We start from the raw sequence: 16,742 nt of genomic DNA on the forward strand, positions 1-16,742 counted from the left end.
CGGGGTTCCGCCGTTGTCCGGATTGTACCCGGACTATGTCCATCACAGACCCCCACAGGGTTTGTGTAATGTGTTTGGGTAGTGAGCATGATGTCCTGACTTGCACCAAATGTGCCTTAATGACACCCAAGGGTCGCAAAGCCAGGATGGAGAAGATGGGGCTCCTCTTCCATGCACCCACCCCAACGCCATCGATAGCATCAACGTCATCGGAACCGGCACCGTCGAAGTTGTACCATCATCGTCAACCCTCCGGTGACCGTCCGCCATCGATCGCTTCTCGGCCGTCGACTCCCGTCCCTTCCCCGGATGGGCGAGGGGATCGGAAGGAAAAGCACCGCCATCGACGGCACAAGTCTCGGCCTGTCGAGGATCCACAGCCATCGACCTCTGCTCAAGCCGAGCCACCGACAAAGAAGCCGCGAACAGACCGGACACTCTCCACGTCTCGTTCGCCGGCATCGAGGAAACCCTCACCCTCCCGGGGTGTGGGGGCCGTGATCCCACCGGTTACGGTGGTCCCTCCGGCCCTGCCTCAGCCTCCCTCTCCCGTCGAGCCGGGTATGGTTACCCCTGGTCTCCGGGCAGAACTGGACCGGCTGGTCCAGGAGGCCATCGAGAAAGCGATGAAGAAATTGCAACCTCCATCGGCACCGTCTCCGGCACCGGTTCCAGTGCCGCCACCGACACCGGCACCGGCTTCGCCACTGAGGAGGGAACCGACCACCGAGCCGTTGATACAAGCGCTAGCACCGCTACTGAGCCGCATGGAGGCGCTCATGACGGCCCTTCCATCGGTGATTCCAGTACCATCGACAACACCACCGTCTCCGACTGGATTTTCATCGGCAGGAGAAACACCGTTCCGGATTCCCCCTTCCGGGGTGGTTCCATCGGTGCCTTCTGGTATATCTCCACCGATATATCCTTCGGTTCCATCCATTCCACGCCAGGCACCGATTCCATCGGCAGCACCGAAGCCATCGATGCCATTTCTGGTTCCACCTACGGCACCGATTCCACCTCGGTTTCCATCGATGCCTTCAGAGCCTCAGCCAGGTCCATCAGGGCTACAAGCCCCACTTGATCCCTACGATACCTGGGGTGATGATGATGATACTTCTTCTGACACAGATTTGCCTTCGCCACCATCTCCTACAGAGAGTAGAAAAAGATCTCCTCCTGAGGATCTATCTTTCATTAATTTTGTGAAAGAGATGTCAGAAGTTGTACCTTTTCAACTATAATCTGAAGCTGATGACAGACACCAGATGATGGAACTCCTTCAATTTCTGGATGCTCCAAAAATCATCGCTTCCATCCCTATACACCAGGTGTTTTTGGATCTGCTCAAGAAAAACTGGGAATCTCCTTCATCAGTGTCCCCAGTTAACAAAAAAGCTGACTCCACCTACCTTGTCCAGTCAGCACCAGGTTTCCAAAAACCTCAACTGGATCATCGCTCTGTTGTGGTTGAGTCCGCGCAGAAGAAGGCCAAGCGTCTTAAGCCACACTCTTCTACCCCACCTACCAGGGACAACAAGTTCCTAGATAGTGTTGGACGGAAAGTCTATCATGGAGCTATGTTGATTTCACGCATAGCTTCATATCAACTTTACATGACTCAGTACAACAGAGCCATCCTTAAGCAGATGCAAGACTATGCTGACACGTTGCCAGACCAATACCAACCGCAGCTTCAAGCCCTTCTTCACAAGGGATTTGAGGCAGGGAAGCACGAGATTAGGACTGCCTACGACATATTCGATGCTTCCACAAAAGTTTCAGCCACAGCCATCTCAGCCAGACGTTGGGCTTGGTTAAAATCATCCAACCTTCGCCCAGAGGTTCAGGATCGTCTTGCTGATTTACCCTGCTTAGGCGATAATTTGTTTGGAGAGCAAATTCAGCAGATTGTGGCGGAGTTAAAAGACCACCATGAGACGTTGAAACAACTCTCATCTGTCCCACCTGAGCTGCCCTCCAAGCAACCGCAAAAGAAAGACTCTAAGAAGTCATTCTTTCGACCACGCCGTTATTACCCTCCATCGGCCAGGCCTCGTCCAGCTCGATCCTCTACTAGGCCTCAGCCGCGTCAGCCTAGGAAACAAAGGCCTACTGTAGCCCCTCCTCCTGGGCCTGCGGCTGGCCTTTGACTCCCCTGTAGGGAACACATGCCAAACCCCTCTTCCGGACATCCCTGTAGGAGGTCGACTGTACCATTTTCTACAACCTTGGTTGCAGATCACCTCAGATCAGTGGGTGCTAACAATTATCGCACAGGGTTACCACCTCAACTTCATAACTCTTCCGGCAGACTCCCCGCCTCTTCAAGCGTGGAGTCTATCCACCCATTTGGCTCAATTACAACAGGAAGTATCCCTTCTTCTGCAATCAAATGCTATAGAACCCGTTCCTCCCTCTCAACGAGGCAAGGGATTCTATTCCAGATACTTCCTAATACCAAAGAAATCAGGGGGACTACGTCCCATTTTGGACCTTCGAGCCCTCAACAAATACCTTCAAAAAGAGAAGTTCAAAATGGTAACCCTAGGCGCGCTGCTCCCTCTGCTACAAAGAGGGGATTGGCTGTGCTCTCTCGACCTCAAGGACGCTTATACCCACATTGCGATCACACAATCCCATCGCAAATATCTGCGGTTTCTAGTAGGCCACGACCATTATCAATACCGTGTCCTCCCTTTCGGTCTAACTTCTGCCCCACGAGTCTTTACCAAATGTCTCGTAGTGGTAGCAGCATTCCTAAGGAAGGAAGGTGTCCACGTCTACCCATACCTGGACGATTGGCTAATCAGGGCCTCCACCCAACAGATAGCTCAATCCTCCCTAAAATTGACAATTCAAACACTCCTTTCCTTAGGGTTTCTCGTCAATTACGAGAAATCTTGCTTAGTCCCGTCTCAAACCTTATCCTTCATTGGAGCAGACTTGGACACCTTACAGGCAAAGGCTTACCTTCCTCTTCAGAGGGTCCACACCCTAATGTCCCTGGCTCGCCAGCTCCAGTCTCAGAACACTGCCACGGCTCGCCAGTTCCTCATTCTCCTAGGGCACATGGCATCCTCGGTTCAAGTCACTCCCATGACCCGACTAGCCATGAGAGTAACACAATGGACTCTACGACACCAATGGATTCAAGCTTTTCAGCCTCTGTCCTCCATAGTCACAGTCACACAAGCGCTGCGCCTATCCATAACCTGGTGGACGACTCAAGTCAACCTCCTTCAGGGCTTACCCTTTCTTCCACCGGATCCGCAAGTAATCCTAACCACCGACGCTTCTCACATCGGTTGGGGAGCCCATGTGGACGACTTTCAAACCCAAGGGTTATGGTCCAAAGAGGAAGCCGAACACCAGATCAATTTCCTGGAACTTCGAGCAATCCGCTATGCGCTCCGCACTTTCAAAGATCATCTCTTTCATCAGATAATCTTAATCCAGACGGACAACCAAGTGGCCATGTGGTACATAAACAAGCAGGGAGGCACAGGCTCCTTCCTTCTGTGTCAGGAAGCTGCGCAGATCTGGGCGGAAGCCCTCTCCCACTCCATGTACCTCAGGGCCACTTACCTGCCGGGAGTAGACAATGTATTGGCAGACCAGCTGAGCCGTGTCTTCCAACCACACGAGTGGTCACTCGATCCTCTGGTAGCGACCTCTCTGTTTCACAAGTGGGGTTCTCCCCGCATAGACCTCTTTGCGTCCCCTCAGAACCACAAAGTGGACGATTACTGCTCTCTCATTCGGAGCCAGCACTCTCGGCCGAGGGATGCATTCTCCCTCAAGTGGACAACCGGTCTGCTCTATGCATTCCCTCCACTCCCTCTTGTGTCAAAGACTCTCGTGAAGCTACGCCAGGACGGAGGAACCATGATCCTGATAGCACCTTACTGGCCACGCCAAGTATGGTTTCCAATACTCCAGGATCTCTCCATCCGCAGGCACATTCCTCTGGGAAAGGACCCGCATCTGCTCACTCAAAACGACGGATGCCTCCTCCATCCCAACCTCCAAGTCTTGTCCCTGACGGCATGGATGTTGAAAGGTTAGTCCTTCAGCCTTTCAACCTTTCAGATTCCGTTTCTCGGGTCCTGATAGCTTCACAAAAGCCTTCCACAAGAAAGTCTTACTCATACAAATGGAAAAGGTACACATCATGGTGCACTTCTCAGTCCCTTGATCCCCTTTCCTGTCCAATCTCCAAATTCTTGGACTATTTATGGCATCTCTCTGAATCAGGTCTTAAAACCTCTTCTATCAGAATGCATGTCAGTGCGGTAGCCGCCTTCCATAAGGGTATTGGGGGTAATTCTATTTCAGTACAACCCCTAGTAACACGCTTTCTTAAGGGCTTGCTCCATCTAAAGCCGCCCTTGCGTCCTCCGGCCCCATCCTGGGACCTTAACCTGGTTCTTGGTCGTCTTATGAAACCTCCTTTCGAACCGCTGCACTCCTGTGACTAAATATCTCACTTGGAAAGTGTTATTCCTTTTGGCTATTACTTCAGCTCGCAGGGTTAGTGAATTACAGGCCCTAGTTACCTATCCGCCTTACACTAAGCTCCTGCAGGACCGCGCGGTACTCCGCACTCATCCTAAATTTTTACCTAAGGTAGTTTCTGAGTTTCATATCAATCAATCCATCATACTACCTATCTTTTTTCCCAGGCCCCACTCCAACTCTGGAGAGCAGACCCTGCATACCCTAGACTGTAAACGAGCTCTAGCTTTTTACCTAGACCGTACAGTTTCCCATAGGAAGAGCACTCAATTATTCGTCTCTTTCCATCCTAATAAGTTGGGACAACCTGTGGGTAAGCAGGCTCTTTCTTCCTGGTTGGCGGACTGCATTTCTTTTTGCTATGAGCAAGCTGGCATTCCTTTTCAAGACCGTGTTAAAGCACACTCTGTGAGGGCCATGGCGACGTCAGTGGCACACCTTCGATCGGTGCCGCTTCCTGACATCTGCAAAGCTGCACCCTGGAGTTCTCTCCATACCTTTGCAGCCCATTATTGTTTGGACAAGGCTGGAAGACAGGACTCCATCTTCGGCCAGTCTGTCTTGCGTAACCTTTTTCCAACCTGATGTACCAACACCCTTCCACCTACCCGGTTGGGTGCGGATGCCCTTTCCCAAATTTCTCCTCACTTATTGTGCCTGCTGCACACCGTTGGGTACATTTGGTGCAAGTCGGGACATCCTCAGCTCGGTACTCACCCATTTGTGAGGACAACCATTCTGCTTGTCCTGTGAGAAAGCAAATGTTGCTTACCTGATGTAACAGGTGTTCTCACAGGACAGCAGGATGTTAGTCCTCACGAAACCCGCCCGCCTCCCCGAGGTGTTGGGTTCGTTTTATTCTTACTTTCTAGGCACTGCCTGTAGCTTTGAAAATCAGACTGAAGGGAGACCCCTGCTGGCTGCAGGGTCAGTGCCTTGCTGGGCATGCCCAGTAGGGGCCAGTCAAAGTTCTGTTTAAACTTTGACAGAAGTTTTCCGTGGTGGGCTCTATCCTCGATGTCACCCATTTGTGAGGACTAACATCCTGCTGTCCTGTGAGAACACCTGTTACATCAGGTAAGCAACATTTGCTTTCTCTGTGGCATCCTTGAAGGGCTTCAGAATTTGTTCCAGCTGCCTCATTACCCAATCATGATGCCCCAGGGGGCATTGCACATCTATCTCTGTTTCCACTAACCTCTGTACCATCATATAGGTGGAATTCCAGTGGATGCCAATATCGTGAATCAAATGCTTGTGAGCCATTCTAAATTCTATCTGCTTCTTAAGGAGAAGCTGCCCTGCCTTCACACTGACATAGAAATTCCTTTTTATTTTCCTGAACCTCTCTATTGAGTTCTTCAGGAATGGATTCCCATCATCATTGGGCCCCGGATATCCCTTGCTGCCAGTGCAGCAAGTGTGCAAAGCAATGGATATCCTGAAAGCCCCATCTTCTATTATCTTTATTATATTTGTTCCACAGTCTATCACAAATTAAACCTTCCTTGAAGACTCATGCCTCTATGGTCTAGCTGCCAATCCTCCAACATGTTTCTTATGGCTGATAGATTATTGGATGAGATATGGGGGCTATGCATCAACTGGGTGTGCAGCAAAGCCCACCTGCACCCTGATGATCCATCCCTGCTAGAGCTGCTGCTGCCAGTCCATGCTTCAGCCAAGTCCCACCAGAGAAAGGTAAGAGTTTGTGCTGGTCCAGAAATTACTGGTCAAATGCACACTACTCCCCTGTGCTTTAGCTAGCTGACCTGCATGTGACTACAGCACTGGTTTACAAGGTCCTACTTAATTTAGTCCTGGAGGGCACTTTTTAATTGAGGGCTAACACATGCAGCAAATACTTAAAGCCCACATTCTCCACTAACTTCAGGGGTTGGTCATCAAAGGCAATTAATTCCCCGATGTTCTTTCTTACTATTTTAGATGCTTGTCTCTTGCCCCAGGACAGTGCTATAGAACACCATCCCATTTTCTCTATTGTGGTTTGCCGCTTCAGATGCATGACTGGGGACCATGGGCCTGCCACCTGACTGCAGGAAGGGGCCATGGGATCAGCTTGGTAAAAAGTCTTCCTTTTTTCAACCCCTTTCATCTTGCTTTTACTTGGAGTGGCAGAAGAGGTCTTCAGGCTGGTACTTCCACTCTCAACTGATGCTAATACTAGCGTGTGCTGCTTCTGCAGGTATTGCTGCATCCCAGTGTTCGTGAGAAGCCCCACTTGCTTCATTTGACTGATTACATTCTTGAAATGAATACAGTGAGCAGAACCTGAGGCCTACCTCACTTTAAAATGCTTCCAGAACAGGGATTTCTTCTGCAATCCCTTGTCTATATCCTTGGAGGCTGATGCTGGCACAGGAGTTGAGATTGAGGTAGACCATGAGGAAAAATGCTAGAGACATCGCTCATGCTTCCTACCTGGGCTACCTGCTTTTCCTGGGGGTTAATATCAGCATCTCTCTCCCCATCACTGAACTGGAAGCTAAGACATTACTGATTAAACTTCCCAAATTCTCCATGGCTTCCAGCTCTTCAATATCTTCTGATTCAGTGAATCCCAGACAAGATTCTTCCTCAGAATCACTTGGTGTAAATACTGCCTTCAAGCAGGAACCAAAAAGGAGAGTGCTTCTAGTTTTGGGTATTGCACTTCTGCTACCCCTGCCCTGCTAGTGCCAATCTTGGATGATTCGCCCACCTTTTCCCTCTGTTCTAAAACTAGAGGGAAAGGAACAGGTGGCAATGGCACATGCTCTCCAAATTTCACTTTCTTCTGCATTGAGCTGCATTTCTCTCCTGCCAATGTGGACTTGAGTCCCTCTTAAATTTAGGTGCAGAACTGGTTTTTTTTTTGTTTGTTTTTTTTTATTGCTGCCCCTGCCAACCATGCCAAAATCCCCTCCTCTCTCTCTTCCTGATATGATAGAATTTGTTGAAGTGCACTGCCTACTGGGTGTTTGGATATCAGAAATGAATTTGATACTGTAACTGTACCCACACTCACAATACCACTCACTATATGAAGAACTGTGATTCTCACACACACACACACACAAATACAATATATGTGGGCTATGCTGTATGCAGTAGTGCTGACTGACTCCACGCACAAAAATACTGTTAAACACTAACAGAAAAAAAAGATTGACAACCTGGTAAGACTCTTCTCTTCAGTCTCCTGAGTATGCACACACTGATATCCAAATAGACAAAAAAATCATTAGCACTACAACAACTGCACAATCTCTTACTGTGACACCTCCCCTCATGAAGAGAAAAATCAAAATCAACAGCAGTGCACTGCCTCTTTCTGACTCAGTGAGTGTGTGAGACCACTGCAGCAGACCCTAAGGGCCTGATTTTAAAAAGCATTTACTAGAGTAAAACTGGGTTTTACTCTAGTAAATGCACTTTACTTGAATAAATGGCTTTTGAAAATTGCTACGATAGTATGTTACATTTATGCATGCAATTCCTTTTAAAATTACCCCGAAAGTTTGTAAACCTTTTTTACAACTCTGTGAGAGCTTTTTAGTAGCATGTCGTCCACCAAGAGCTAGAGAGGAATTACACAGATTCTTGGACAATGGGAATGGGTCAGCGTCACTTGATGCAGATAGCCACTATAGGCTAGTTAAAAAGATGCTGCACTGTGGTTTGTCTTCTGGCTAGTCTCCTTGCCAACTTGTCTTGCCTCAGCTCTGACCAGGCGGTAAGGTCACACAGAAATGCGCTGGTTGCTATAGTTACCAGTTTTTTTCTCAACAGCACACAGACTTCAGTGGGCTATAGAAATGGATGGGAACATAAATAAATGGGATGATTAATTGTTTCATTCGTGGGACCCCTCCATTCATTTCAGAGGGCTACAAATGAAACAAATATGGGCATATCTGTTATGTTTTACCTTTTTTTTTTTTTTTTTTCAAAAAATGCACATTCCTAGTAAATCTATATGTTCTGCTTGTTTGTGATACTGCTGATTCATCAAAATTTTAGGTAAGTAAAATTTGTAGTTTTACGATAAAATAATTGATTGGCATCAAGAGATCACCATCAAGTATAACCAGAATTAAATTATAAAGTTTTTGGTGTTTTTTGGGTACTTAATGGGAAACCACATTTTTTTATTACTGACAATTTATGTTCTGCATCTGGTTATATGGATATCTTTTTTCCTACATGCTATAGAATGCCAAAAGGCTTGGCTAGCAATTATTTGAAAATTCTGATTAGGGCTTCCAGTTGTCTGATTTTTATAGAAGAGATTGAATTTTAAATTTAATTTTATTTTGCATGCAGAAGAAAACCAGAGAAAACTGGATGTAGATGAGTGTAAGTGAAAGAAGCCATTGAGGGAGAACATATGCTTGCAAGCAAAAATATAATGTTCACTTAAACGTGATGTAATTTTTTGTTAAGTTTAGCAGTAAGGAAATTTAAGCTCCTCCAAAGGCAAAGTTCCTTTTGCTGGGAGTAAAGTATGGAATATACTTGCAACGGAGATTGTGCAGGCCAGTGTAGTAAACAGTAAACATTTAAAAATTAAGGGGATCATTTATGAAAGGCTTATTGTATGTGATATGGCTGTATCACGTGCAATAAGCCTCTATCGCACGCGAAAAGGCCCTTTACGCGTGCGATAGCATGCAAAGTAGATTGGGGGCGGAGTCTGCGCTGTCTTTGCTGCCGGTGATAATGTTAGTAACATTATTGTCGGCAGTAGCAAGCTGAATAGCACCACTTTTCACGGTGGTACTATCAGTGTGAAAGCCAGCAACTGGCACACCGCGGCCACCAAAATTGCACCACCGTGGTGCGATGGCTGAGGGCTTTCGCAGGCCCACCCCTGCCCCCCGTTTTCACAGGATTCATCATTCTGCGAAGAATGATGAATCCAGGCCTAACTTTGTATTAATTTGATGAGCATAATGGTATTCACTGGATTCACATTTCTTTATGTTCTAGTTATTTGATGCAGTTGTAGCTCTAGTAGCTTTGGGATCAGGAATGCAACCTTTTTTTTTACCAAAGTCACCTAATTTACTGAAGTTCTCCAGTGTGTGGTGTTTCCTGAACCTTTACAAATAACTACCTTAATATGGCTAGTCTGAATTGAGTTGCACTTGTTAGTCTACTGTCTTCTTTCCACCAGACCATGTTAAAATTAAAAGGTCCAGAAACTGATCTTTGTTCTTACTGATCATTATTTTTAACTTTTGCTAGTACATGAGATCGCTTAACAACTTCAGAGCTGAACAGCCTCACCAGCATGCTATGTATTACCTTCGACTGTTAATGACTGAAGTGGCCTGGACCAAAGATGAACTAAAAGAAGCTCTTGATGGTAAGATGTTACAGTATAATATTTGTAATATCTGTTTCTCTTGCTTAGGATTTCATTTGGGGGATTTCATTTTTGTAATATTTTGGATTCTTAAGGACCTTTTTCCACAGATTGTTTCTGTGAAATATATATTTTTGCCTTCAGCTTGGGAAATTGCATAGCACAATTGTTAATGGCTAAAAACAGATGTAATTTCTGGGACTTTAGCATAGTAATGGTGGAAACATACCTAGGGCTTTTATTATGGCCCTTCACAGGAGACCATTTTTAGCCCTTTACAACCTGTTCACATCAGATATTCAGTATCTTCAAAGGCACAGACATATCAAACTCCTATGAGTTTGTCTTCAGTTATGAACAAGAAAATGACATGACAGCCTATGCTGGAGACTAGTTCATAATTAGGGCTCCTGATTTTAGGTTTTAACCAGTAAACCCTAATAAAATACCCCCAATGAAAAAAAAAATAGGTGTTAGATAAACACAGGAAAAACACCATTTCTCCTAGTACCTTCTCCTTTGCCTACCCTGAATCCACTGCTTTGTTTTGGTACCTTTTCCACATTAAAGACTCCTCAGCTATGCAAATATATATATTCGATTCAGTCAGAAAAGGTACACAACAATAGTACCTACACCGTGAAAACACTGATAAACACCAAGGGGTAGATTTTCAAAGGGTTACACACGTAAGATATGCATGTAACCCCTGAAAAACTACTCCGCATGCCGAGCCTATTTTGTCCCAGGATTTTCAAAAATGGGCGGTCTGGGGGCATGGCAGTGGTCCGGGGGCGGGGCCAGGGGCATGGCGGCGGGGGCGAGGCCGAGTGCTCCGACACAGCAGCCTGTGTCGGGGCATGGCGCACTGGCAGCTGTGCTCGGCGTGCACAAGTGTGCACCCCCTTGTGCGCGCCGACCCCAGATTTTATAACATGCGCGTGGCGGCGCACGCATGTTATAAAATCGGGTGTACATTTGTGCGCGCCAGATAGTGAGCACAAATGTACCCCGCGCGTGTAAAATTTAAAATTGGCCCCCAAATGTTTTGGCAACTACAAAGAACCCTTAATTAGCTGGAAAATAAACACTTAAATTTGCAATTTATAAGTCCTTAAAATCAGAAGCCTTATCCATAATATTGCATATATTTAAAACTTGTATTATTTTGTTTTGTTACACAACTTTCAGATGATTGTTCGTTGCCTCAGGGAGCATATTAAGTTGTGAAAAAGAGCCTACATTTTGATATGGGTTGAATAAAAAATGGTGTGTTAAAGTGAGTCCATCTAAAAATATGTTCTATTTCAGTGGTGAACATTATTCGCTGTACTGAAATTGGCTGCAAATACAAATTTGATTCCATTGTTTCTGTTTAAAAAAAATAATAATAATAATTTTCCGTGTACACTGCACCTGTCAATAACTTGTGAATCGAACATAATCAACTTCAAATTAGTATTTATAATTTGCACCACACATTTTTGAATAATCAGTTTCTTTATTTGACCTTCCAATAAGATATGCTGAAAATAATGTAGTATTGTTTTTATTTTTAATTATTGGCTGACCATTTATAGAGCCAAAGTCAAGAGCACTTTAAATCCACTGATCTCTTAGAATTGTTCCTTGATAAGACTTTGGGTCTTATCAGAGTAACAAGGAGACAGAAAAGATGTGTGCTGAAAATCAATTTCCATTGCATCTTGATGAATACTACTTCAGAATCCTTATAGTGATCTGCTTTGCTAGAAAATGATTGCAAAATCAGTTACTCATGAGTTCAGAAGGATTTTGAGCCTTAATATTTAATGTGCTATCTGAGAAAACTATAAACTATACTAGCAGATCCTATGGAACGTTTAATGGGAGGGTATGTAACATTGGAAATGCTCAGTGCACACTGTTCTGCAGGCCAACTCCAACATTCTCTTACACCCTTCCATATCTGGGCCACAATACCCTTGTCTTTCCCTCCCCAGCCCTCTCACTTCCACCATGCCAATCTGTCCCCAGCACTCCTGTTACCCCTCCTCAGCCCATCCTCAGAACTCTCACTCTCCCTCATCAGCCCTCTTCGCTCCCCCCTCCTCAACCCAACTTGAGCAGTCTCTTCTCCCATCCTTGCCCCATCATCCCCTTCCTCCCCAGTACATTCCGTCCATATTCCCCAGCCCATCAGCACAGTCTGACTCCAGTATACTTTGCCCCTTCCCATCTAGACTTCAGCAATCTTGTCCCCCCCCCCCCCCCCCCGCCTTTTCTCAGGACTCAGTCCCCCTCCCCAGCACACTGTCATCCCCTCCCTGGCCCCCACCTCAGCACATCCTGACTTCCTTCCACAGTACTCTTTCCTCCTTTACACAGCATGACCCAGGCATTCTTTTTTCCTCCCTCCCCAGCCCAACCCAAGCACCTTTTCCTCTTCCCTTACCCATTCTGACCCATTGCTTGCTTACCCAATGCTGGCATTTGTCCATAGCTGGTGGGGTATGCATTCATGCAATGTGTATACATTGCAGTTTACATGTGCACTGTTTAAGTTATGCATGTAAGGTCTGAGCTTTGTGCCTACCTTGGAACTTAAGTATGAAGCTCGGAGCATATGCATCTATACTCTTCAGTGGATTGTGGGCATGTATGCACTCCCCAACGTTTGCCAACAGACACCAACCAGAGCACTAAACATAATTATGTATTCAAATATATCGAGATATAGAGGTCCATATTCAGAAACATTTAGCTAAATGAATATTTGGGCATTTATTTATTTGGCCAGATAAGTCAGCGGTATACCGGGGTCATAACTTAACCAACTAACTCTAATCTGCCCATACACCTGTCCAAAGTTTATTCAGCTGACTAGCCAAGCCACACAGCAGCTAAATATGGATCTCATACATGTTTAGTCCTCCAGATGGCATCTGTCTGTTGGCAAATGGTGAGGTTTACATGCAAGCCCATGGTCCACTGAAGATAATAGGATACATATGCGCTAAGTTATGTGTGTAAGTTCCAAGGTTTACAATCATTCAGGTGGTAACAGAAGATAAAGCTACAGCAATTAACTATATAAAGAACATTTCTCTCTCTCGATATATATATGCCAACACTATCTAGAGGACCAAAAGCACATCATTTTATATATATATAGTCTTCCGGATGGTGTTGGTATCTCTCTCGCTCTATAAATATATATATATAGAGAGAGAGAGAGAGAAATGTTCTTTATATAGTTAATTGCTGTAGCTTTATCTTCTGTTACCATCTGAATGATTGTAAATGGGTTTTTTCGGAGAGTAAATGTGTGTTCAGCATGATTGGAGAGCAGAAAATTTTTTTCTTTTTTGAATCTGGGTCAGACGACTTATGAATTCTAAGTGCAGCAAGATATGCAGTGACTATTACTGTAGCAAAATGGATATTTTACAACAATGTACTGTAGCAGAAAAAAATCTATTGTGCTTGATAATTATTAACATTTTCCTTTTCTCTAAAAAAGGCTAATATATTTCAGTATGTATTATTGATAATGCAGTCATTTTCTTGTAAGAAACCTCATGTGAATGATTTAACTGTCCAATATATCTGTTCCAGATGTTACTCTCCCCCGTCTCAAGGTTTTTATACCGCAGCTGTTGTCACGGTTACACATTGAAGCGCTTCTCCATGGCAATATAACAAAACAGGTTGGATTCTAGCTTTTATAATGCAATCAGCAGGTTCTATATTAAGAAAAATATTAGGCTTTTATATTCAAGTAGAAGCATTTATGAAATGTTCTCATTTTGTGTTCAGTAAGTTAATAGTTTCCATTCCTTTCTCATGAGTTTGTGCATATCTGGATCTCCTTATCAAATGTTGCATTCGGCACAAGTCAATTTTTCATATTTATGTATTCTTTAGGGGCAGGGGTCCATTAGAAGGTTATTTTTTTCAGCAAAGGGTTTTGAGTTGCCATAGACAATGAGAACCTCAGGATAGCATTACCAGCCTGTAGAGCTTTTTACCATTTTCTACAGTGTCTATTCTTAACTATAAAAGATGTTGATCCATTGTTGAGCATCTACCTCTTCTACATTCTTGTTTCACTTTGCAGTGTGTGACAAAACTGGGCCTTCTGATTGGATGACTTCATATCCACTAGGAACCACTGTACAAAGCACATGTTATTATTTTAATTATTATTATTACTAAACAGTTTTACTCATGCAGTTTAACATATAGTTTCTCATAATAAGAAAACAGCCTTTATTGCTTTTAAAGATTTTTAGAATAATTTTCAGAGAGAGTGGGATGCAGGAATGTTCACTTTAATACCCTGGGGACACAATTATTTTCCTCAGGACAGGTTCTGCATTATACTTATGTTAGCCCAGGTTTCTATTTAAGTCATCTATAATTAAACAGAGAGAGAATACTATTTAACATGAAGAATACACCTTAAAAATTTGCATTTGTTTCTTAATAAAGTAACTAATTTTACTTCTCTTTTCTCCAAATCAGGCTGCATTAGGAATTATGCAAATGGTAGAAGATACTCTTATTGAGCATGCTCACACCAAGCCTCTTCTCCCAAGTCAGCTAGTCAGATACAGAGAAGTGCAGTTACCTGATAGTAAGTTCATTAAATGTTATAAGCCCTACAACATGTACCATTCTTTAATATCATGAGTCAGTTGCTTTTATGTAAACATTTAATTAAATATTTAAATCTATTGGCAGTTCCCTTAATTTGGAAATATTTTTTTATGATAACAATTTCAAAGGTATCAAAGTAGATATATTTTCAATATTTTTTGTATTGCTGCATAATACTAATGTTAAAAAGCACATCAATCAAAATACAGTGGTACTGGGCAAAGTGAAATCTAATTTCCTCCTGTTTTACTCATGATTTAAGCTATTCTCACAGGACAAGCAGGATGGTAGTCCTCACATATGGGTGACATCATCAGGATGGAGCCCAATCACGGAACACTTTTGTCAAAGTTACCAGAACTTTGACTGGCTCCTACTGGGCATGCCCAGCATAGCATTAACCCTGCAGCCAGCAGGGGTCCCCCCTTCAGTCTTCTTTTTTCCATGCAGCAGTAGCCATGCGGGTTAAGGAGCTCTTCAGAGATTCCTGACAGGAATTTTCCTCATGGAACGTGGTTTAAAAAATTTCAAAACATTTTACCCCACAGGGGTCCCCTTATCGATTTCTTTGGTCCGCGATCGAACGGTAAGTTTTTTGCCCATTTGCAGTCAATTCCCGTCGAGTTTTTCCTTCGCGGCCTACCGGCCATTGACCATTTGTCGAAGCCATGGCGTCGGGTTTCCATCCGTGCCCCGACTGCACTAGAATGATGTCCATCACTGACCCTTACACGGTCTGTGTGATGTGCTTAGGGTCCAGCCACGATGTCCTTACTTGCACCAAATGTGCTCAAATAACACCAAAAGGTCGCAAGGCTCGATTCGATAAGATGGGTCTTCTCTTTTGGCCAAAAACCCCGACTCCATCGATAACTTCAACGTCGTCTGAACCAGTGCCGTCTACGTCGCGCCAGCACCAGGAATCCGCTGCTATCCGACCAGCCTCGACAACTCCACGGGTGTCAACCCCCTCTGTTCCTCCTCTGGAAAAACACCTGGGGGGACCGAGAAAAACATCGACACTGTCATCGTAAAGCTCAGGCCATCGATACCGGTAAACCCTCTATATAGACATCGTCTGAGCCTGCAACAAAGAAGTCCCGTACCAAAAAGGCTTCGTCCTCTTCTGTCTCTGGATCACCGAGGCATTCCCCACCTGGACAGGTGCTGGGATCCGCGATTCCACCTTCACTATGTCAGTGCTACCTCCCACTCCGGAACCGGGTATTCATGCCCCAGGTTTCTGTGAGGAATTGGATCAGATGATCCAAGAGTTCATCAGCAAAGCACTCCAGGGCTTCCAACTTTCATCGATACCTGTACTGGTTCCTCCTCCAGTCACCGATCCGATGCCCATGGCGCTGGCACCGCTATTGGCTAGAATGGACAAGTTAATCGGTGCCCTTCCACTGGTGGATCCGAGTCAACCGAGGGACCTGACTCCTTCCTCGCCAATTCCCTTGTCAACGGAGGAAGATGAAGAAACACCGCTCTGCATTCCACCATTGGGAGTGCCGCCACTGACACATCCATAGATGTCACCGATTCCATCATAAGAACATAAGAACATAAGAAAATGCCATACTGGGTCAGACCAAGGGTCCATCAAGCCCAGCATCCTGTTTCCAACAGTGGCCAATCCAGGCCATAAGAACCTGGCAAGTACCCAAAAACTAAGTCTATTCCATGTAACCATTACTAATGGCAGTGGCTATTCTCTAAGTGAACTTAATAGCAGGTAATGGACTTCTCCTCCAAGAACTTATCCAATCCTTTTTTAAACACAGTTATACTAACTGCACTAACCACATTCTCTGGCAATAAATTCCAGAGTTTAATTGTGCGTTGAGTAAAAAAGAACTTTCTCCGATTAGTTTTAAATGTGCCCCATGCTAACTTCATGGAGTGCCCCCTAGTCTTTCTACTATCCGAAAGAGTAAATAACCGATTCACATCTACCCGTTCTAGACCTCTCATGATTTTAAACACCTCTATCATATCCCCCCTCAGTCGTCTCTTCTCCAAGCTGAAAAGTCCTAACCTCTTTAGTCTTTCCTCATAGGGGAGTTGTTCCATTCCCCTTATCATTTTGGTAGCCCTTCTCTGTACCTTCTCCATCGCAATTATATCTTTTTTGAGATGCGGCGACCAGAATTGTACACAGTATTCAAGGTGCGGTCTCACCATGGAGCGATACAGAGGCATTATG

General features: G+C 44.8%; 1 protein-coding gene across 3 annotated transcripts in view; it reads left to right on the forward strand.

The window, feature by feature from the left end:
* IDE (insulin degrading enzyme) overlaps positions 1–16,742 on the forward strand; it is a 434,361-nt gene that overhangs the window by 325,436 nt on the left and 92,183 nt on the right. For all 3 annotated transcript variants that reach the window (XM_029609922.1, XM_029609921.1, XM_029609920.1), the window contains exons 17-19: positions 9,772–9,892; positions 13,490–13,581; positions 14,399–14,510. In XM_029609922.1, the coding sequence (XP_029465782.1) occupies positions 9,772–9,892; positions 13,490–13,581; positions 14,399–14,510 (325 nt within the window). The remainder of the gene's footprint in view (positions 1–9,771; positions 9,893–13,489; positions 13,582–14,398; positions 14,511–16,742) is intronic.

This window comes from Rhinatrema bivittatum, chromosome 7 (assembly GCF_901001135.1).
Source record: "Rhinatrema bivittatum chromosome 7, aRhiBiv1.1, whole genome shotgun sequence".
Taxonomy (NCBI): Eukaryota; Metazoa; Chordata; class Amphibia; order Gymnophiona; family Rhinatrematidae; genus Rhinatrema; species Rhinatrema bivittatum.